The 22,163-nt window shown below is 36.4% G+C and overlaps 9 protein-coding genes and 1 non-coding gene across 10 annotated transcripts; 5 read left to right on the top strand and 5 right to left on the bottom strand.

Annotated features, from left to right (window-relative positions):
- Positions 1-2,986: 2,986 nt before the first annotated feature.
- On the top strand, positions 2,987-3,068 carry BRETT_002899. The gene has a single exon. It is a non-coding gene; the product is annotated as a tRNA-Leu (tRNA).
- Positions 3,069-3,238: 170 nt separating this feature from the next.
- On the bottom strand, positions 3,239-4,114 carry RSR1 (Ras- protein rsr1; the record flags this gene model as incomplete). The annotated part of the gene is made up of 2 exons (XM_041281417.1): positions 3,239-3,984; positions 4,075-4,114. The coding sequence occupies 2 exons, from the start codon at positions 4,112-4,114 to the stop codon at positions 3,239-3,241; spliced, it is 786 nt and encodes a 261-aa protein (XP_041139208.1).
- Positions 4,115-8,446: 4,332 nt separating this feature from the next.
- On the bottom strand, positions 8,447-9,097 carry BRETT_002897 (uncharacterized protein; the record flags this gene model as incomplete). Its single annotated transcript, XM_041281416.1, has 1 exon — positions 8,447-9,097. One exon carries the CDS (start codon positions 9,095-9,097, stop codon positions 8,447-8,449), a length of 651 nt encoding a protein of 216 aa, XP_041139207.1.
- Positions 9,098-9,385: 288 nt separating this feature from the next.
- BRETT_002896 (uncharacterized protein) lies at positions 9,386-10,333 on the bottom strand (the record flags this gene model as incomplete). The annotated part of the gene is made up of 1 exon (XM_041281415.1): positions 9,386-10,333. One exon carries the CDS (start codon positions 10,331-10,333, stop codon positions 9,386-9,388), a length of 948 nt encoding a protein of 315 aa, XP_041139206.1.
- Positions 10,334-11,129: 796 nt separating this feature from the next.
- On the top strand, positions 11,130-12,668 carry BRETT_002895 (uncharacterized protein; the record flags this gene model as incomplete). The annotated part of the gene is made up of 1 exon (XM_041281414.1): positions 11,130-12,668. The coding sequence occupies one exon, from the start codon at positions 11,130-11,132 to the stop codon at positions 12,666-12,668; it is 1,539 nt and encodes a 512-aa protein (XP_041139205.1).
- A 573-nt stretch (positions 12,669-13,241) lies between these two features.
- BRETT_002894 (uncharacterized protein) lies at positions 13,242-13,502 on the top strand (the record flags this gene model as incomplete). Its single annotated transcript, XM_041281413.1, has 1 exon — positions 13,242-13,502. The coding sequence occupies one exon, from the start codon at positions 13,242-13,244 to the stop codon at positions 13,500-13,502; it is 261 nt and encodes an 86-aa protein (XP_041139204.1).
- Positions 13,503-13,728: 226 nt separating this feature from the next.
- On the bottom strand, positions 13,729-15,120 carry BRETT_002893 (uncharacterized protein; the record flags this gene model as incomplete). The annotated part of the gene is made up of 1 exon (XM_041281412.1): positions 13,729-15,120. One exon carries the CDS (start codon positions 15,118-15,120, stop codon positions 13,729-13,731), a length of 1,392 nt encoding a protein of 463 aa, XP_041139203.1.
- Positions 15,121-15,564: 444 nt separating this feature from the next.
- Positions 15,565-18,330, top strand: BRETT_002892 (uncharacterized protein; the record flags this gene model as incomplete). The annotated part of the gene is made up of 1 exon (XM_041281411.1): positions 15,565-18,330. One exon carries the CDS (start codon positions 15,565-15,567, stop codon positions 18,328-18,330), a length of 2,766 nt encoding a protein of 921 aa, XP_041139202.1.
- A 690-nt stretch (positions 18,331-19,020) lies between these two features.
- On the top strand, positions 19,021-20,070 carry BRETT_002891 (uncharacterized protein; the record flags this gene model as incomplete). Its single annotated transcript, XM_041281410.1, has 1 exon — positions 19,021-20,070. One exon carries the CDS (start codon positions 19,021-19,023, stop codon positions 20,068-20,070), a length of 1,050 nt encoding a protein of 349 aa, XP_041139201.1.
- Positions 20,071-20,627: 557 nt separating this feature from the next.
- BGL2 (glycoside hydrolase 3 protein) lies at positions 20,628-21,557 on the bottom strand (the record flags this gene model as incomplete). Its single annotated transcript, XM_041281409.1, has 1 exon — positions 20,628-21,557. The coding sequence occupies one exon, from the start codon at positions 21,555-21,557 to the stop codon at positions 20,628-20,630; it is 930 nt and encodes a 309-aa protein (XP_041139200.1).
- Positions 21,558-22,163: the final 606 nt, after the last annotated feature.

The following is a 22,163-nucleotide window of genomic DNA, read 5'->3' as shown; positions in this document are numbered from 1 at the left end:
AAGAAAATGAATTTACTTCCTTTACTCTGTTACCATCAAAGTGGAGTCGAACTAGTTGTATTGCAAAATAGGCTATCGGGTCTCATCCCTTCGTAGAAGAAACAAGTTATATAAAAAGAGGTAAAGTAAAGTAAAAATAAAAAGGAAAATAAAGTGAGGTAATCATACATAATATAAAAAAAGATCTAATTCTCAGAAACAGAATTATGATCGCGCTTAATTATTTTTCTGCTGATTCCCTAACATACACAGTTAGTGCATTTTATCCAGGATTGTCTCTAATAGATATTATTCTAAATCTTCGTTATTTTAGAATAAGTTCAGATCTCAAAACAAATAAATCTAATGACATATAATAATAGATTATCTAATACTAGGTAATATTCTCATATGTCCGACAATTTTCCTTTTTATTTTTACTTTACTTTATCTCTTTTTGTCGGAACCTATGAGTTATAATAATGTTTTGTATGTTAATAACGCATAAAGGTTCAACTGGTATTTGATTTATAATATGTGAATCAAATTAATGTTCAGACAGACATGAGAAATGATTCGCGGGGAAATTTTTCCTGTGAAATAAATTTCTCCCTAATTCACTTTCGGCTGAGAATGACCTATTCCACTTCTGCGGAAAAGTATCTCTTATATGTATGTACTACTTTTTCCTTATATACTATGTGTCTCTTAGAAGGGACGACGACTTTATTGTGTAATTTGCAATACATATTCATATAAGGAAATCCATCTTGAAGTGAACCTTCAGCTGAAACCAAGAGTAACCTTCGGGTTCTCGCTGGATTACAAACGTGTTCGTAGGGACCCTATTTTGTTATAGGGGTCATTCTATACAACAGAAGTCTTTTCTATATCCGAACTATATGGCCAATCTCGTTCCTAACCTTGGGCATCTGCGCGCTCGGTAGTGCTACGGCACAGAGATATGTGAGCAATTAAGCAGATACAAATGTCACACGGGATTTATATACTCTGACATCCGCACTTACTTAAATTACATCATAACATTCTAAAAACATTACTTTACAACGTACAATACTTCATCTTTTGGTGGTTTGATTCAACACTTCAAAACAAACACACAAATCACTTTGTACTTACATAATCTAAAATAATTTAGGTTCAAACCAAAGCAGAACCCTTACATAACCTGTAAATGGTCGGACTGAAGGTAACAAAATATTATTTTCAATAACCTGAAGTATAAGGATTCTTTAGATGATTACCAAATCCGTCTAAAGATATATAATAGATTAATAAGATTGTTATCTGATACTTCTCGTATCTTTCTTTCTTCAGATTTCTTTCCATCCTTCTCTCATTACCAGAGGGTAAGGACCTCTATATATATTAAATGGAAATGACACATTTCCCGAAATTAATTATTATTTTACTAATATCAGTTCATGACTACGGAAGACACTTTCCCTCCTCGGGAAACGTTCGTCAGTCATTTACAATGGCATGGACTGTCCCCGTCCATCCTTTAACCAGAAGTCAATTCTCTTGACTTAATTACTATTGTTAATTAGCTCATAGTTATTTTAAACATGAAATTAATTCATCTCTCGCGTGACTCTTATTTCGGACCAAGTCAGAATATTTCTCACTTTCCCTTTCCTTATTGGGAACCGTGACTTTCAATTATTTTTCTGGCTTTAAACCAATGGGTTATTGACTTGACCCCTTACATAACCTGTAAATGGTCGGACTGAAGGTAACAAAATATTATTTTTTTAATAACCTGAAGTATAAGGATTCTTTAGATGATTACCAAATCCGTCTAAAGATATATAATAGATTAATAAGATTGTTATCTGATACTTCTCGTATCCTTTCATATCTCTTATCTCATAGCTCTCTATGAACTATTATATTTTTTTCATTATTCTATCTAATCACTTATCTTTTCAATCTCCCTTTCCCGAAAAATAACTAAATCATAATCTAACCTTGCCTCTGTATCAAAGGAGGGCAAGGGCACATATTTATATTAAATGGAGAATGACACTTCTTCCATTTCTCTTCCAATTTCATACAATAACAAATTATATGCCAAAGAGGAATCCATCCTGTTTGGGAACATCACATTATGTGAATTCAGCATAACCCGCGATCATGCAAAAACCTGTTGTTTTGCATATGCAGTCGCCACACGAATATTAGTCAGCTTATTCCGATGTAGCTCTTTCTTATTGTCCTTCGGGTCACTATCCTTTCAGTACGCTTTATTTCTTATTCGCGCTTCTCATAAATTATTTCGGAAACTATTTATATCTTTCCGTGTTACCTAATCAGGTAAATGAATTCATTAATATTTTATCTGGCTTTAAACCAATATGCGCTTGGTTTGACCCCTTACATAACTGTGAGGGATCGAACAAGGAAAAGTCACGTGTTATCCAAATGGTTACGTAATATTATGAGCGAAGCAACATGAGCGAATTATTTATTAAAATTGGACGACGAGATGCAAATATTTTATTAAGCAGAAAAACGAGAAAATATTAAATGAGTATTTAGCCTTTTTGGAAAACTCAAGATGAAGATAAGAAAGAAGAAGCAACAGCTTAGATAAGAAGAAGACAGAAGAGAATAAGAAGAACAGAGATAAGAATAAGAGAAAATATAACAAGAAGATAAAAATAAGAAAAACAAACAAACAAATAAAAAAACAAGTCATTAAAATAAATATAATAACACTTCAAATTATAAACATATACAAAGGGGTGCTTTTATCTATATCCTAGTGAATACAAACTAGTAGATTATTTCATTATACATTACTTCCGCACTTACTTAAATTACATCATAACATTCTAAAAACACTATTTTACAACATACAATACTTCATCTTTTAGTGGTTTGATTCAACACTTCAAAACAAACACACAAATCACTTTGTACTTACATAATCTAAAATAATTTAGGTTCAAACCAAAGCAGACCCCTTACAATAACCGTTAATGGTAGCCTGGCCGAGTGGTCTAAGGCGTCAGGTTAAGGTCCTGGTCTCTTCGGAGGCGTGGGTTCGAACCCCACGGCTATCATTTATTTTTTTACCTATTTCAAATCTCTGCATTTAATATAATCAAATGGATGTTGAATACTCTATACTTCTAATAAGGAATTTGGTGTCACAGTTAAAATAATACAGTATCTAATATTCATAAAGAAAAAGGAGCGGAATACCAATGAAATAAAGCTGAAAATCATCTATCTATAATATAGTACATTTACTATACCATTTCTTTCTCTTTTTCTTTTTTTGTGAGCTGACCTGGGCTCCAGCATATAGAACTCCTGGCGCGGTTAATTTGCCCCCATTTGCATTTGGAGCAAAAACAGACTGTGGTGGAGATTTAGTGGGAACAGCATTCCCAACTGAAGGAAATCCAGGTGATTCTGTAACCGAATTGGCACGCTTAAGCTGTAATTTTTGTTGTTGTTGTTGTTGTTGCTGGACTTCCTTCCGAATGATTTGACGAACAACATCAACAAAAGCATCCTCCACATTCATTCTATACAAGGCACTAGTCTCATAGAAAGGCACCTTATTCCAACGACGAGAAACATCAATTCCATCTTCAGGTGTAAGCTCTCTCTCGTCAGTCAAATCACACTTATTACCGACAAGAACCATTGGCACGCTTGAAGAATTTTTAATTCGTAGTATCTGTTCTCGGATTGCCAACAATTCTTGCAAGGATTGACGATCTGTAACTGAATAAACAAGTACAAATCCTTGCCCATTTTTTATGTACAACTCACGCATAGCCGTGAACTGTGCAACACCAGCGGTGTCTAAGATTTCCAAGTTACACGCACGTCCATCAACTTCTATTTCTTTTGTATATGAATCTTCAATCGTAGGATCGTAACTGTCGATATATACCTCTTGAACAAACTGAACAGTCAAACATGATTTTCCAACACCTCCAGCTCCAAGTACCACTAATTTGTAATCTAAACGAAATAATCATTTTGGATCTGTTAGTAACGATGCTCATATTGCGGTCAAGGTTACAGACTTAGTGATAGAAAAGAAAGGATGACTGACAACCAACACAAGAATGACCCTTAATTGCAAAAACATACTAATCCACAAAGTAAGCATACATATTAAGCTAAACAGGCCAGCGCAGTTGAATCATCCCGTCACCAAATTATGTGAAAATCAGATGCATTAGCCACTATTCCCTAACTTAAAGTCCATAGAGAAATAGACTCAGGGACAGTCATATCCATATACGTATGCGATGTTTCAACTCAATAGTGCGTAAATTAAGGAAGTGAGACTTCCTAATCATTCGATATTAAAAACTTACCTCTCATGGTAACAATAAAAGTTCGGTTTCAAAGCTGGGGCAAGTAAAGAAGAAATTAATTAATAACAACAAAATGTCAATATGCAAAAATTATCCGTAAATGTGAACCAGCACACCAGAGGCGTAATAAAAGACAATTATTATATGATAGCGAGTTAATATACTACTTACATGTACAAAGAACTGATACCTGTGTCACGAGAAGAGAGAGAAGGTCAGGCTTTGCGCACATTGGTAACCACTTTCGAGAATGTGAATATATTTTTCCACCTTAGAACATTCCCTCAAGAAAAATTGAGGGTAGAAATTAATAAACTTCGACGCGTCGATGTAATATATTGTTGAGTTATAGAATTCGCGGAGGAATCCGAATAACTCGTATTTGGCTCTAAAAAGGGAGCCTGACCTGTTTCGGCAGTAGTATTACCCCTTTTTGGGGTATATTATAAGTTATCCGAAGGATTGGAAGGCATGTTGATAGAATAATGGCTTATATTAAGATATATAGCGGTGATAGTCTCTAAAGAAAGAGGTAAAATAACAATAAAATAATAATAGAGTCAGAAAATACAAGGGGTGTTGCCAGACCCCTTATATATTCTTACTCGGGGAGAGGCCACATATCCCAAATATGGGAAATGACCCGTTCAAAGTAATATAAAAAGTAATAAAGGCAATTCGCATGGCTTTAACACCAGTGAAATACAATAAAAGTAATAAAAGATAAAGTAATCCTTAAATATAATTGGTCCAAGGATGTAAATAAAGAGAAAATTTCCCGAGGTTGTACGGTTAACAACAATTGTCTTTGTAATATTCCGCAGATGGTGAAATATTTCAACATATATTTGGTGGGGAATGCACGATCTGAACATGTACCTGCCTATACTGCCAAGTAGAAATGCCTTAAAACCACAAATAAAGGAAGCTTGACTGTTTCATGCAGTACCAAAATATGTATTAGGAAACTGTTGAAATAATTTAGGCGTTTATTTGTAATATATTTTGTTGATAGGCATAGGATCTTTTTAAATCTGAACACGTATGACACCTTTGTAATAACGCTAATTCTTTTGTATTTATGCTTATCCACCGGAGTTGTTTTTATGTATCAGGGTACATGATCACCGAACAATTCGCTGTCTCCAAATAAATTGCTCGAAAAAAAAATTACAAACACAAACTTTGTTATTCTTATTGTTTGCAAACATTGTGCTTACCTTATAATAAACTAATCGTATGTCAAGAGGATGTACGATCAGTTGAAAGGCTCGTGGTTTCTATGTGTACGTGTGAAACATCGCGGTTGCTGATAACAACAATATGTGTGTGCTTTGTAAGATCACATGTAAGCCTACTGATAATGACGCCTCATTTAAGCCCATAAACACATTTGGAGGTCGTGCAACTATCTAAACAGTTATTCAAACAAATTCCTTTAATTTCTAAGGGGAAACCTTACAAATCCATATCGGGGACACGTTAAGTAGTAAAAGAGAAAATTCCTAAAGGTAAACGATCATGTCAATTTGCACAGATAGTGCTCAGTACTCGTGTAGTTTTATCACATATAATACTTTATAAGGTGTGCTGGTCGAGGAAAGAAAAAGCGGGTTTTAAATGACACAGTATAATAATTCATCTATAAATAGCAATTTAAATTTCTATTAGCTTTGGAACGGAGTACAACTGTGAAAAAGATATGAACATACGGTAAAACCGTATTGATATGGATATATATTGTTACGTTACATTTAACACTGCGATAGATTAAGTCATTGCAAATCTATTGCAAACTTGACCTTTGAGTCATTTTGTGACCATGTGGAGTAAAAAAATATTTTTGGGATTGTGAATGCTAAATTCCAGGTTTATTAAGGGGGGGAGGTATTACTGAAAACAAAACGCATTTGGGATGTATTTAAAACAAACTGCAGTATTTAACAATTACTTGTTTATGACGAACATATGTGACAAACATTCTGCTTCTTTACTCTATCACAATGAAATTTACGGATGGGTTGATGAAAAGGATAATTGTGAAAATTGGATCATTGAATCTGATTTCTGTCAAGTAACACCAATTTATAATCCGAACAGCCCGACTCGACGCCTTGAAAATTTGCGAGCTCTACACAATTTAGCTACATTGGGTAACTTATCCGAAGCTGGCAATTGCCCAGATATGTCTGATTCAGAAATTATTGAGCCAAGCTCTTCCTTCTTGATGAGGACCGAAAAAAATTAATTTCAATATTATTTTCACACAATGTATGGTGTTTACATTTGGCAACGTTAGATAAAGAGCTTTTAAACCTTACAAAAATAATATATGTAAAGAACAATAATGTTATAAAGGGAACAAGATCTATTGCTTAGGTTGTTGCACAAGAAGAAGAATCTCAACCATATGTCGTTGAGATATTCTCTTGTCTATATTAAATCTTATGTATAAGTTATATACTGTAATAAACATCGAGATATTATGCGAATCCGGTAACACTTACTTTAACAAACCCTTCGGAAAATTTCATTTCGCTATGGGCCAAGCCCCGAATCGGATGCAAAAGACCCAGTGGGCACAATGCCGAAATTGAAAAGGTATGACATTCAAGGAAGTGATATTAAAACAAATATATGCGTATGAAATGGTGAATCGTTCCATTACATCGAGCGAAATTCCTGTAAGCAAGAGACATTCTTTTTTTTGAAAAGCAATTGGATCTGTGTGGATACACCATAGGTAACACAACACGAACAAGGAAACAATAAGGAAAGATCGCCCACACAAGAAACGCGATGACGTGCAGAATAAATTCGTTGCATATTATTATTGCGTGGGGAGAAGCAGCTGGAAAATTCTGATTTAAGAGCAAGAAGGAAACGTAATGACACAACATGATTTTGAAAGAATATAATTTTCAATTTGAAAAATGGGAAAAATATTAACCTGGGGAAAAACACAGGAAAAAGAGAAAGAAAGCAGGACTAAGGCAGTAAAAAGTACTAAAGCACGGTGTATATGGCTACACAAACAGTCAAGGAAGAGGAGCTCCCCAAGAAGGGTTCCTCAAGAATGTGCATGCCTTGGCTTTAATATTAGAAATAAAATATTATGAAGCATCAGAAATAAGACATGCTTTCAGAAAAAAAATTTCTGGGATATGCGGGGATTCGAGGAAATATACTACAAAGACCAGGGGAGGAAATTATATGTGACACTAATTGGAAGGTAGATCAGTGGGCTGTTGGGATCTGTGTGTGTTCAGCTGATAATAACACACGTGATACTCAATCTTGTATACGTTTAAGTTGTTATCGGATGTACAACAAGATCTTTAGTAGAGTAATATTCTTATCTCTGATGATATTGAGTATCATAGCGAATGCGCAGAGGCATTCCACGGAGAGAGATATTGTAGTTATATAACCCACGGCGTGGGTGGAATTCCTATGACGAATTATTCGGTGGCGAAAATGTTCTAGAAAGATTCGAAATATAATTTGTATGAGAAATATATAGTTAGCAAATCTTTCAAAGAGAATGTTACTGCACTGAAGAGACAAGCAGATAAGAGAACCTAACGATAATAACAGAGGTTATCTATCTACCAGAGGCTTATCGATAAACTGGAATTTGAGATAGTTCTAGTAACTGAGGAATTTCATCTTGCTGATATATAGTGATTAATCTTATTCTATTTGCTTGTACAAACTGTCCCTAACTTTTAGGTTACGACATAGGCTACTACCATTTTTGTCTATGAATTCCAACCAAAATTCATTATTAAAATTTTATTGATGACTCTTTCTTTAATCAGTCCCAGGATATCGAGGAAAGCGGAAGTATTTCCCATTTCCTGCTCTTTCATGTATCTTAAAGTGCACGGGTCAATTTATGCATTCTGTAAATGATTTAATGTCTGCTAAAAAACATCAAAGAAGTAGTTGCTTTTATAGAACTTTTCTATCGTGAAGTGACATAATAACTTCAAAACACTTCAAAGAATATGCCCTGCAAGTTGTATTTATTTAGTTGAATCACGACCACTGGGCTCACATCTGAAACTCAGTAAAGGCAAATAATCTCAAATTAATCATTATCTGACCTTACAGTTTCTGAACTCATTACTCACAGTACATACCTCCCTCCAGTTGTCAACATCGAAACCTAGCGTACATGATTCATCGATATAACAAACTTCCCCCTTATTATTTGTTTTCAATCCAGAGGCTATCTTTTCCCATTTCTTTCTATTAACACGTCTCAATTCGTCTCCGAGTTCTCTTTCAAAACCTTTAAATTGAAGCGACTGTCCTATCTCACCGTGTTCTGGAGGTCGAACAACTTGAACCTTAAAGTTCGGAATTATATCAGTATTATTTATTTGCTTTTCCGCTGCCAATAGCATTGCTTCTGATCGTACACCTCTCATCTTTGATGGCTTGAGATTCATCACGAGGACAACCCTCTTGTTAAGTAATTCACTTTTTGGAACAAATCCGACCAAGCCACTGCAAACTTGCACTGTTTCAGTTACATGTTCAATATTTCCATCAAGTTTACCTTGAGAAGATTCATCAGGTTTTGCTCCAGACACTGCAACCTGCGAAACGTATAGTTTATCTGCATTTTCATGTTTCTTTATTTCAACAATCTTACCAATTCTTAGGTCTAGTAACCTGGGCGTTACAGCCAACGTGGAATTAAACCGCCGGGAAATATATAGGCCTACTCTAAATAATTCCATCTGATATGCACTATATGCAAACTACTATAAATTTAATTATTATCGTTAGCAAAATATACCTACTCAATTATATTTTGATGCGGACACATCGCAACTATCTGTAAAAAAAAAAATGATACCGAGGAGCACGACGTGAAGACAAAAAAAATTACAATTCTGAAAAAGAACACACTTTATTTAACCCACAAATCATATAACAAGAAAAAAGCTTTGAATTTACAGAAAATTCAGCAGAGCAACCGAAATCATGATAAAATAAAAAAATACAATGAAACAGGTGTTCAATTATTAACCATCAAGTGGAAGAATATTCGGAAGTGGACCAAGCGGTGTGATCCCAAGCGGATTGATTCCCGGATGTGATTTCGTATAGTGAAATTTAATGTGATCAAACTTGGTTGTGCTCCGGAAAGCTTCATGATTCCAATACAAGTTTCTCATCCATTTGTGAATATGAGGGTAATTAAACCTTATCATTCCAATATTACACTTGAAGTGCTGCACATAAACGACATCAAAACGAATTGCGGTTGTAAAGAGACGAATATCGGCCTCTGTTAACACGTCCCCAAGCAAATAAGATTGCTTTTTTTGATGTCTTCCTTCTAAAATATTCTCAATTTTATCCAAATATTTAAAAACATTTGTGGCAGCCTCTTCATATGCACTCTGGGTTGTAGCGAAACCTGCCTTGTACACGCCATTATTAACGTTATCATAAATCCATGAGTTGAGACTATCGATTTCAGAATGTAGATCCTCAGGATAAATATCAATTTTGGAATGCTCGGTATCAATCAGGTCATTAAATGCAGTATTCAAAATTCTGATGATTTCTGATGATTCATTGTTCACAATAGTCTCGAGTTTCTTGTCCCATAGAACAGGAACAGTGAACCTTCCATTATAATGTGGGTCTGCCTTGAAATATATTTCACTTAGTCTTTTAAAACCATACAAATTGTCGACTGTTGCACCTGGAAACTCACTGTTAGAAGTCGCAAATCGCCAGCCCTTATCATCCATTTTCCAATGAACCACAGAAATAGTTATGATACCTGTTAGTCCTTTTAAAACCCGTGTGATTAATGTTCTATGGGCCCAAGGGCAGGCATAGGAAACATACAAGTGATATCTTCCGATTTCAGGGGGAAATTTACCTCCCTTTTCAATAACATCACGAAAAGAACTGGACGTTCTCTTAAATTCTCCCTTTTCATTAGTTTCAAATTTCATTTTGGATCAAGTTTCGACAAGTAACTATTCAACAGACTTTATCCTCAACTACAGGAGGGGGAACTGGGATAAAAGCTCATTATGAATAAAGGAAAAAGATTATCAGTGGAAATAGGGAAAATAATGCCTTTTTATAATTGGGAAATAAAATCAAACTTATTGGAAAAATAGGGTCGAAAGCAAAGCGTATTATTACCGGAAGAGGATATATTACACCTGATGAAATGTATTTTCTCCATCGCGCCTGTCTCTTCGGAGGGGTAAGATGATCAATTTCTTAGTAAGCATTGCTAATTTCAAAATCGCGTGGGAAACATTTGGCTGGAAGGTGGGGAAAAGAAATTAAGTTCTTGCTCAGTAATTCCAAGCTTTGGGTTACTTTCCATTTCTATTGAGATGATTATACACATGTTACGTAATCTTCTGGGCAGAAACGATAAATTTCAAATGCAAATCTAAACAGGACTCCACACTTCTTTTGGGCTTCTAAAGACTCAAACCATTTTTCACAATTATAAACTTCTCGCTTCTAAGATTGCCAATGTATTTGGCTGATGTGGCTTTTGCTCAACAACTAAAGAAATACGTGGTTCGTTCTTTTAGCTGATTCAAAAATGGGCAGTTCTGAAATTTTAACGACTTTCAAACGTAGAGGAAAATATGAAAAAAAATATTACCGAAAACATTCTCGGTGTAAAATATTAATTAGACCAGAATTAACGTTCATGTACATCATGACAAAAAAGATCATATTTATCGTATTATAAAGCTGTTTAAACACTTATGATTTAATAATATGTCATTCGATATTATTGTTACAAGCAGTGTTAGTTACATCAAAAGTAAGGACTGTGGGTACTGCCACAGTGAAAAGGATCCGATTGAATCCGGTTATAGTTTAGACTCATACCGTAATGAATACAAAAGACAACAAGTAGAGGAATTAAAAAAATATCCAAACAATGCTACAATTGGCTTTACAATTTTTTTATGTTCACCTCAATGTTATGAGCAACTCATGAATAGAGGCTTTAGAAGATCTGGATCTTTTCTCTACAGACCAGACTTGCTTAGAAACTGTTGCAGACTTTACACCATTCGTACAAATTTAGGTTTCATAAAACACCCAAGCAAGGGACAAAGACACACAATCAATAGGTTTGAAAAGTTTATCAAGGATGAAGATGGAAAAGATATCAAAAAAGGGAAGCACGTACCCGGGAAACCATTCAATATTAAGGAACATATACTCAATTTAGAAAAAGATGTGAACCCTTCCAGGTTTCGAACAGAAATATGTTCGACGGAGTTCAGTAAAGAGAAATTCGCTCTTTACAAGAAATATCAAACGAGAGTGCATAAAGACAAGCCAGAGAAAGTTTCAGTAAATAGCTTTAAGAGGTTTTTATGTCAGACACCGTTTGCAAGACAATTCAGTAAACACTCGGAAAAATACTGGAGCAACTTAAATACATATTGGAAAAGTGGCACTTTTGAGAGAAGTCGCCCTGATGATATACTTGGACCAATTCATGAGTGTTACTACTTGGATGATAAATTAATAGCAATTGGGGTTTTAGATATTCTTCCACATTCACTATCATCCGTTTACTTCATCTGGGATCCCGACTACGCTCACTTGGGCCTAGGAAATCTCAGTGCATTGCATGAATTGGTGCTCACAAAAATGTTGGGTAAGGAATACTACTATATGGGCTATTACATTAACGATTGCCCAAAGATGAATTATAAGGCAAAATTTGGTGGGGAGATCTTGGATATTTGCAAACGCAAGTATGTGAGTCTTGATCAAGCTGCTAGTTTCGTAGAACAAGGAAGACTAGCCGTTTTCCAGGATAACGATAACAAATATTCGGTCAATGTGCCATTAAACGAGCTTGAGATTGATGATAGCGTGATTGGGCAGTTTGATCCCGATGCTGTACTTACAAATGTGGCCGAGGAAATTTATGGAACAAATGGAGGTGCTTTTCAAAAGGTAGCGGCAACTGTCTCGAAGATATGTTTAAAGTTACCTGCATTGCAAGTACTTAATTTGGAGGCATATCGTCAGGCCGAATATTGGGAGGATGGTGAAGGGCTGCTTTCACTTCCTATGGTATCACCAGGATTAATTCCACTGTGGCAGATGAATGAATGGATAGACGATGGCATATTCAAAAGATTAATAAGAAATGTTTATCTGTACGATGGCGATCAATCATTCGAAAGGTTTGATGCTGACAAGGACTGGCAAAAATTGAGAGAGGTTTTTGATTTGCTGCGTCTCCTGGGTCCGAAGGTGTTTGAGAAGCCGATACTTTTTACCATATAAGAACACATCGGAAGGTAAGAAAAGAAATATTTCAATATAAGTAACTACATGGTAAAATTGGATGGCATACGTAATGCACATGAAACATAACAGTACATGTAAAATGAAATAAAGAAAATTGGAGAAACTAAATGACAAGATGTGAATACTTTGATGTAACCGGGTTTTCCGTAAGGTCAGAAGACTTGAATGTAAACGGGGTGGGGCGGCCATAAATCGCGGGAGCGTCAAAGAAATGAATGCATTGTAAAAACTGTGAATGACCTCATCCAGAATTTACGAGAAAGGCCGAATCGCGGGGAAGATCAATGACTGCATTCCGAATTATGGGGCGTTAACCAAGATAGGAAGTGAGTAAATTGGAAGGCAGCAAGGAAATATTGTGTCACAATCAAGCCACATTTACAAATGCACATTATAAATAAACTACGAAATCGGCAGTTTGAAATCAAGAACTCAATTCACTCTCTCTTTAATCGATTTTTATAACTCGTAAATCATTGGTAGAGACAAATTGTTATAATTGCCTCAAATTACATTTAACTGAACAGACTCAATATTAGTTTTGACAAAATGGCTAGAACTCAAAAATGGGATGAGCCAAAAGACCGTTACTTCACACATAACGGATTTCCTGACCAGGCACCAAATCATGTGAAGAAAGATGGCTTTGGCAAAGGTAATTGGGGTAAACCAGGTGATGAAGTGAAGGATCTCATAAATGAGGGTAAGATCCCGGATAAGATTATGCATAAGCAGAGAAGAGGCTCCAATATAAGTCAGAATGAGGAGAAATTTGCGGTGATTCAAGCTTTGAGCACTCCTGAAGAGTAAAAATTTCTTTCCCAGGGGACCAGAATGCTATTTAATGAAGTGATTTCATGATATTTTCGGTAACGGTGATGGGATGTATGAATGGAATAGGGGAAACTCTTTTTTTTTCTTTTTGGTTTTAATTAGGTTACCTTTTAAAAACGGTATTTACAACTATGCATTACAATTTATATTATACTGTACTATTAACACTCTTTCATGTAGCTTGTGTCGGGATGTCTCAAACTTAAAATTCCATTGAAGGTGAGGAATAATTGAAATTCGATTTGACATGCACCTTTTCATTTTGGCCTTGACCATCCACCTGCTTCCTTTCCTTAGTCTCCTCCTCATCAATCGGAATGCTCCATTGTTCAACATCGAACCTTTTTCTACCATTCTTAAAGCATAATTCTAACTCACTCATCTTCATAAGGCCAAGCTCGCTTAATTGTGGTATTTTATAGATATTAAGGTGTCCATGTTTCACTTTCATCGGCTGCTTTCGATAAACTCTTTCAAGGTAACTTCTGAGGTCCGGGTCAAACGGCTTAAGTTCAATCACTGCATCCATGAAATTCGATTCCAAGATGGTTACAAACGGATTGCCACGTGAGTAAAGATCCAATCCCAATGTAGCCATTAGCACCACTCGATTTCTATACTTGTGCATGATTCGCTTCATTCCGTAAAGAAAGGCTATGACATTACGTGACTGAGTAAGCTCTTCCGAATAAAGAAGCGGATTCAAAAATGATGGTATAGCAATTCTCACCAAAGCATCTTTCTTATGAGATATCACACTATCTATCTGAAATAGAATATCATCATAATTTATATTTTGTGTGAACGGAATGCAGGTAACTTCTGTAGGGTTTGCTGCAGGTACAAGTGTGGATGTGATATCAAACTGAGAACAATAATTTGGATACTGTCGAGAGGAATTAAATTCTGGGCTGATTCTTGACGATGCTGAAGCTATCGACTGCATTTTTTGCTGTTGAATACCATATCTCCAAGCAATTTTCATCTGCGAAACGTGATTCTCCTCGAGGACGTTTGTAACACTGACCTGTTTTCGCTTTTTCTCCAACTCCTCTTGCTTCTTCTGCCTTGAGGATCCATTATAGAGTCCAGGAAGATTGGAAATCCATTGCTGTGGAACGCCGATGACTATTTGATGAGTGCGGGACTGCCTTGAGAGGGATCGTTGTTGAAGACGAGAATATACAACACCCTGGGCTAAGAATAATCTGAGTAATGAAATACCAAAATCAGTAGCACCATCTTCCTCGACAAGAAAGGAACTCCCCAACGGGATTCCATTATGTTCTAGAATACGATCAATATCTTCAGATCCGGTTGAAGTACAAGGCAGGGAAGTTACTATGGATGGCCTAATTCCTGGATGTTGCACGAATGTACCCACTTTTCCTTTAGGTACCGTAGAAGCACTTATACTGGCAGGATATCGATTAAATCTGACCTGCGATGGTGGTTTACCATCACAAACCAGTGGTTTTCCAGCTCTTCTAGAAGATATATCTATACTCCCATCTCTAGGATTTCGCCTTATACCTGGAAGATTTGAACTTGCTTTTGATCCGCCAATAATATCGGATCTTCTTCTGAATGACATCTTGGACGATTGTAAGCTCTATACCTTGCAAATACCAAACTTAGAAGTTCGATAGATGGATAGACCTCGATTACTGCGTTACCTCATTTTTCACTGCGTTTTTTATTTTATGTTCATAATATTTTACTTCACTTTCATTTTATTTTCTCGTTTTTGTCTAGGGCGCTGCTATTTCTTACCGAACAGTGCCTGAATCATTTTTTTTACTCCTCATTCGGCTAGTTCATCCTGCAGGAAAGCAAGAACGGAGAATGTTCAGTATTACGATCAAACTAAAGAAAACACTTTACACTTTCATTTTTATTTTGGTTTACGTTTATGTTCATCTGCAAAGCACTAAAATTTAATACTGTTGGAGAATTCATCTTTTATTTTGGAGGGGAAGTCTAGGCTTTCAGATCATTAATTTAATCGCCGCTAACTAAAGATTCAACTATAAGAACAATGGGAAAAGAGATCCGAAATGAACTAAATGAGAACAAATACAAATACAAAAACGAGAATAAGAGCTCTAAGAAAACTAATAGATGCATAACGAGTAGTACATCAGTAAATGACAAGGGTGATTCGGACGATATTACTGCAAAAGGAAAAGAAGAACAAGCCGTGAGAGATGTGAAGGACTCAAGCAGGGGGAAAGACGAATATAAGGCAACTCTGACGGATGATTCTAATACATTGATAGGAGATGAATTCAAGCTTTCAAATCCTTTACCAAAGGTTGTGCATTATGAACGGCAAACCGGAAATTTTGATGAACAAACTTTAGTAAACGACGAACCAATAAATGGCGAGCCTGAGAGAGCAATCACATCCATATCTATGGGCTCAAATTCAAATATCGAGGCTGTTAAGGCAAGAATTTCTCAAATGCAATACAATCACAATAGGGTAGCATTGGATAGATCTATAAATTTGGCTGCCAGGATCATCCAGGATCTCCGCCAAGAGAATCGCAACCACCATATATTTTATCCAATCTCAAGAGACAATAAACTGGACATAAGATTAAATTCAAAAGATTCAAGAATTGCAATTATGCGTCAGAAGTCATTATCTTGTGAAGATATCAACTTTCATATTGAACAAGCATCCAATTTTTCAGAAGAGAATTCATCTGATTATACCCGCGAACCTTTAGTAACCGGAAACGAATTTGAAATTTTGCGACTTAATTATCGGGCTGATCATGGGTCTGACGATGTAGTGGGCTCCTTGGATGATAATTCAATTGCTAACTTGTTTGATGAAAAAATCACACAAATCCTAAGGCATTTGACATCCCTAAAGGACAGAATCGATGACACATCCTCAAAGGTACTAGTCACTGGTGACTTGAACTCTGGAAAGTCTGCATTTTGTAATGCACTTCTTAGACGATCTGTTTTACCAGAAGATCAGGAACCATGCACTAGCGTCTTTTGCGAAATAATTGATTGCTTAGAGAATGATGGAATCGAGGAGGTTCATGCAGTCCCAATTGGCATGAAATACGAAAGGGATGATCATCGTACGTATATGATATTTCAGATCTCTGATTTAGATGAGCTTGTTTATGAGGCTAAAACATATGCCCTACTTATAATATATGTTAAGGACAATAGGCCACCTTCTCAAAGCCTACTAAGAAACGGTGTCATTGACATCAGGTTAATCGATGCTCCTGGTCTTAATGTGGACTCATATCATACAACCCAAGTTTATGCTCGCCAAGAGGAAATCGATCTTGTCGTGTTTGTGGTGAATGCTGCAAATCATTTTACACTTTCGGGAAGGGAGTTCATCTCTAGTGCTGCTAAGGACAAAAACTTTATGTTCATTGTGGTGAACAAGTTTGATGAAATTAAAAATAAGGAGAGGTGTAAGGGGAAAATAGCCGAGCAATTGCAATCATTGTCACCGGAAACATTCAAGAATTCTGATGAGTTTGTCCATTTTGTTTCTTCGAAGTGTGATGAAAATGGTGAAAAGCCCGAGGGACCGGATGGTGATCCAGGCGACAATGATGGAAATGACACACCATCGGGAAATCCAAACTTTGACCATTTAGAAGCCTCATTAAGAGGTTTCATTTTAGAGAAAAGGGCAATATCTAAACTTCTACCTGCAAAGACATATTTACGAAAACTCTACGGAGATGTTATTCTTTTGTCAGACCAGAACATAAAGCGGACGAAGTATCGCAAAGCTGAGCTACAGGATAATCTTCAGAAAGTAAGCCCTCAGTATGAGAATGCTGTTCGAAATTCAGTTGATGTTAATCAAGAGATACTTAAAATTGTGGAAGATTCCGCAAGTAAAGCGTACATGAATTCCAGACAGCATATTCATAGTGTGATTGGAAGTGTTGGACTTGAACCATTGGGCATTAGATTCAGGGGTTACTCAAATATTTCCAACTTTGCAAGATTGACACAGGAGGCAATTGTCTCGAGGATTTTTGATAGCGTCTCTGAGTCGGAAGAATTTGCCAGGAACATTACTTCCGATGCCGTTGATCGGATTAGGAACTGTGGAATGAAATACTTAAAGCCAGGAACTCTTCCGGTGACAAAATTCATTCCGGATGCGATGTACTCGAGGAGAAAAGACCAACTTCAGAGAACGATTGATATAGATTTCAGCTTTACCGACTTCATCGATCCTAATTTCAAAGGATTTTGCCAAACTTTTGGGATTTCACTTCCTTCAGAGTCTACGAATGCATTATTAAGTGCAGCGTTTTCAAAAATTTGGAAAACTAGCATTTCTGGACTTCTCATTATGTATGGTCCCCAACTGCTTTCTACAATCACAGGTGTTCAATCAATTGCTAGATTCTTGCCAGAAGCTGTTACAAGAAAAATTTTACCAGTTGCAACTGCTATTGCAGCAATATGTTTACCTGTGTATTATATTTGCATCGATGCACCCCATGCCTATCAAAGAAATGTGATGAAGAAGATTAAAAAGGAACTCGAAAAGGAAGATTATGAGAACAAGAATTCTCTCAGAATTGCAAAAGAGGTCAGAAAGGTTTTAAACTATCCCTCAAACGATGTTTCAATTGCAATGAACGGAGTAATCGAATCTCATAGTTCACAAAGAGCGAAATTAATATCTGAGCTAAAGAAGGGGGAATCAGGTATGAAGTTCTACAAAGAATTAAAAGCGAATGTTGAGGCTCAAAAAAATCTTGTTGAATCCTACGATTTGACAGGTATCGACTAAGAAGGATAATAATTTTGTGTCATGGCGCATACTTATATATATATATTTATAGCATTATTCAAAACTGTTGATTAATGAAGAAATGATAATTATCAAGGGTGATAGTCAATTAATGCTTATTTCATTGATGTTATATAGAGCAATTCTGATATACTTGCACTGGGTTTTTCAGGACTGCACTAAAATTCTAGACTATGTATTGCCCTTGATGAACTTTGCAGAAAGAAAGCGCCCCTGCTGCCACCTGATTTTTGTTTGCATATTTCCTAATACTCAAAATTATTTTCTGCTCTCGTTCTGATCTTATTGATTCAATTTTTTTCCCGCTTGATCCCCTCCCCCTTCGCATTTTTTCACATTTTTTCTGCTTTGGTTGGACCAACTTGTATTAGTAGGACAGATCACACGTTTCAGATCATCCTTTTCGTTTCAGTTCGAGAAACCTTTTTTTTTCATACACCGCCTAAACGTTGTGAGGGTAACATTTCGATTTAGACGTACTAATTTGATCAAATTTTGAATTGTTATTCATCCAGTTGTTGTTCCTGATAACCCTAGACACTTTGAGATAAGTCACATATTCATAAGTTCTCATTTTTCTTTTGTTATCATTACTCCGGATCATCTCCACTATTACCTTTTCGTACGCAGTTCGTCTTTTTGACTGTTGAAGGCCTCTAACAATTCACGATGTCATTTAGAGGTACACAATTTCCTCAAGGAGGACAACAAGGTGCGGCATCATATGGAATGCCGGGCCAACCTGCAGTTGACCCTCAGTCACAAAGCCAATATGCGGGTAGTTACCATCCACAATTCCATAGAGAATTTCAGTCCTCAGGCTTTTCTAACTCTTCAAGTTCGCACATTGATCCATTGGATACCATAAACAGAATGATACCTTCGGACAATCCATACGTGAAGAAGTTCGAACATTTTACAGAAAAGGTCGAACAATTGATAGACCGCTACTTGGGGGGCGCCAAACCATACGTTCCAAGTATTGGAAGATTTTTCATCGTGGCTACATTCTTAGAGGACTCTATGAGGATCATCTCCCAGTGGAAGGAACAGGTTTACTATTTGAGTACCTACAGACATTTATATCCATGGCTTGTCAAATTCTTTTTACTCTTTAATGTTGTTTCGATGTGCGTTGGTTCGCTACTGGTGATTATGAGGAGAAAGCCACTTCTTGCAACAGGTCTTTTGTCCTCAATTGTCCTCCTTCAAGGAATAGTTTACGGGCTTTTCTTTGAAACTTTCTTCTTTTTGAGAAACGTTTCTGTCATTGGAGGTCTCCTTCTAGCACTTTCAGACTCTGTTGTTATTGACAAAAGAAAATTGATGATGCCAGGACTTCCTATGATTGAGAGTAAGGACCATAAAAAATATTTCCTTCTTGCGGGTAGAATCATGCTTATTGTGCTCTTTCTTGCATTTATCGTTAATGCACATTTTAGCATCTTCAGCATCCTGGTTACCATCATTGGTTCCATCAACTGCATTTCAGTCGCCATTGGTTACAAGACTAAGTTTTCTGCCGCTATTTTGACAATCCTTCTTGCTGTCTATAACGCTTCGACCAATCACTATTGGACTTATGACTACAGGGACACGAGGAGAGATTACCTTCGTTATGAGTTTTTCCAGACATTAAGCATTGTTGGAGGTCTTCTTTTAATCGTCAACACGGGTGCGGGTGAACTTTCCATTGATGAGAAGAAAAAGAAATATTAAAGAGGAATCAGCTTGCTCGAGCATGTATAGTAAATAACTTAAACAAAATTTTAAAAAGCAAATGCCATGCATAAACAATCAAGATATATGTAGTAGTACTATAGACTAATAGCTATTTTAATTCGTTATATAGTTGATAAGATAAACACTTGAATAAGCATATTTTGTGTCTATCAAGCAAGTGCTGAATATGCAAAAGGACAAAGAAATAAATTGAAAATATGTGAGAAATAAACGATAAGAAACGAAGATCAATTACGAACGAGTTTAGCAATATAGCACTCTTGAAAACAACAGGCTAAAATTGTCAACATTCGGCTATGCCCATATCAGCAACAATTGAAAGGAAAATAAAAGTGAATGATTGGATTTTGTCCTGATCACATCATATCAATGCAGTGTGCAATAAAATGAGGGTATGAAAATAAGTTTTAATTTCCCTTTCTAAATATAGTCCGACCCGCCCCAATAGATACACATGAACAAAAATGAAATTTGGGAAAAACAAGAAAAATCAGATTGTTCATGCCGGATCAAATTATGTCAAAGTCGATTATTCACGAGAAATCACAGCTTAAGTCGTACTTCTTGTTTGAATTCTCATCAAAGACACCCCAATGAGGTTCGACAGATGAACCTGAAGTCTCTGGCTTCCATGCTTCATCAAATGCTTCAAAGACGAATGTGTTAACACCCCATCCTCTCATAGCACAAATACCTTCCTTCCAGAATTGCTTAGCATTGCTGACACTTGGGACGGCAGCACCATAGTTAGAACCCTCGGTAGGCCAGCCAGTCTCACCAACCCAGAAGTTGATATCAGTAGTTCCCTTAACAGTCTGAATTGCTTGCATAGCTTGCATGATATCGTCGAAGAAAGAGAAAGAGGCATTGTCCATGGCCTGTGATTGCCAGTAAGAGAATGCATTAGCGTAGACAACATCCGCTTCCTTGATAACGTCAGCGTTTCCTCCATCAACAAGAACATTCCAAGAATCAACAGTTCCCACAGGAACATCACCATATGAATCACCATTCTTGTCCTTGATGTCGGAAAGAAGGGACTTGATCTCCTGGATATCACTAGATAACTGGTCAGCGGTCAAATCACCTCTGTAAAGAGCCTCTGATCCAACCAAGAAAGCCTGGACAGTACTCTTTGAAATCTTTGGAAGGTAGCTTTGAAGTGCCTCCTTCTCACTACTGAACTTGCTATCAGGAGTTGGCCAAATACCTAAGGCAATTTTGAAACCCTTTGCTTCCAAAGCAGGTCCCAAATTCTGCAAAGTGTTGCAGTCAGAGACAGAATAAGTCTTGACAACACTGGCATAAGGTGAAAGGGTATCTAAGGCAGTCTCGAATTGCTCGGTACTCATACAAGTGCCATCATTATTCTTAACACCCAAGTTGAAACCCAAAGATCCCTCAGCGGAAGCTTCGGTAACAGCAAGAGCTAGAGCACTCAACAATGCAAATGTGAACTTCATGTTTATATAATCTTGCTCCTAAGATGTCTAGTGAGTAATAAGAAAGAAACAAAAAAGAGTGTAATAGAAAAGAACGAAAGAAGAAAAAAGTCGAAGCTTTAAAGCCAAAGGAAAACAACTAGAAGAAAAAAAAATGTCGACAGTATTTGCTGGTAAATAAATAAAAAAGAAAACATTTGTTTTAGAATAAACAAAGAAAACTTTCATACATTCGAGGCAGACAAGCCGATGTGTGAAAAAAAGCGAAGAAATAAATAGGGGTAATATTTTTCCTCTTTTTTTGGATTATTCGAAGGCCTTGCCTAATAGTCGGCTGCAGGTCTCAGCCGGAATTTTTTTTTATAATTTTTTTTCTGCACTCTTGCTAATTCTAGAATGTTAGCTTGGAGAAAAATTGCTAGTCCAGCAATAAGACTATATTTAGAAACTTATGTGTTTGACTCAAATCCTGCAATACTACTATCTATATTTAGTAGGTGTGGGGGATCAATAAAATGAGATAAAATAAAGTGCATTTGAAGAGATCATGTGAGCATTAATCACCTGACACATTTTCTTTGGGTGCACCATTCTCTCAAAGCAAAAGTGAACTTCTGAGTGGATAAA

The sequence above is a fragment of the Brettanomyces bruxellensis genome, chromosome 9, assembly GCF_011074885.1.
Source record: "Brettanomyces bruxellensis chromosome 9, complete sequence".
In the NCBI taxonomy this organism is placed as follows: domain Eukaryota; kingdom Fungi; phylum Ascomycota; class Pichiomycetes; order Pichiales; family Pichiaceae; genus Brettanomyces; species Brettanomyces bruxellensis.
The sequence above is the reverse complement of the archived record's forward strand: the minus strand, read 5'-3'. Positions and strand labels throughout refer to the sequence as shown.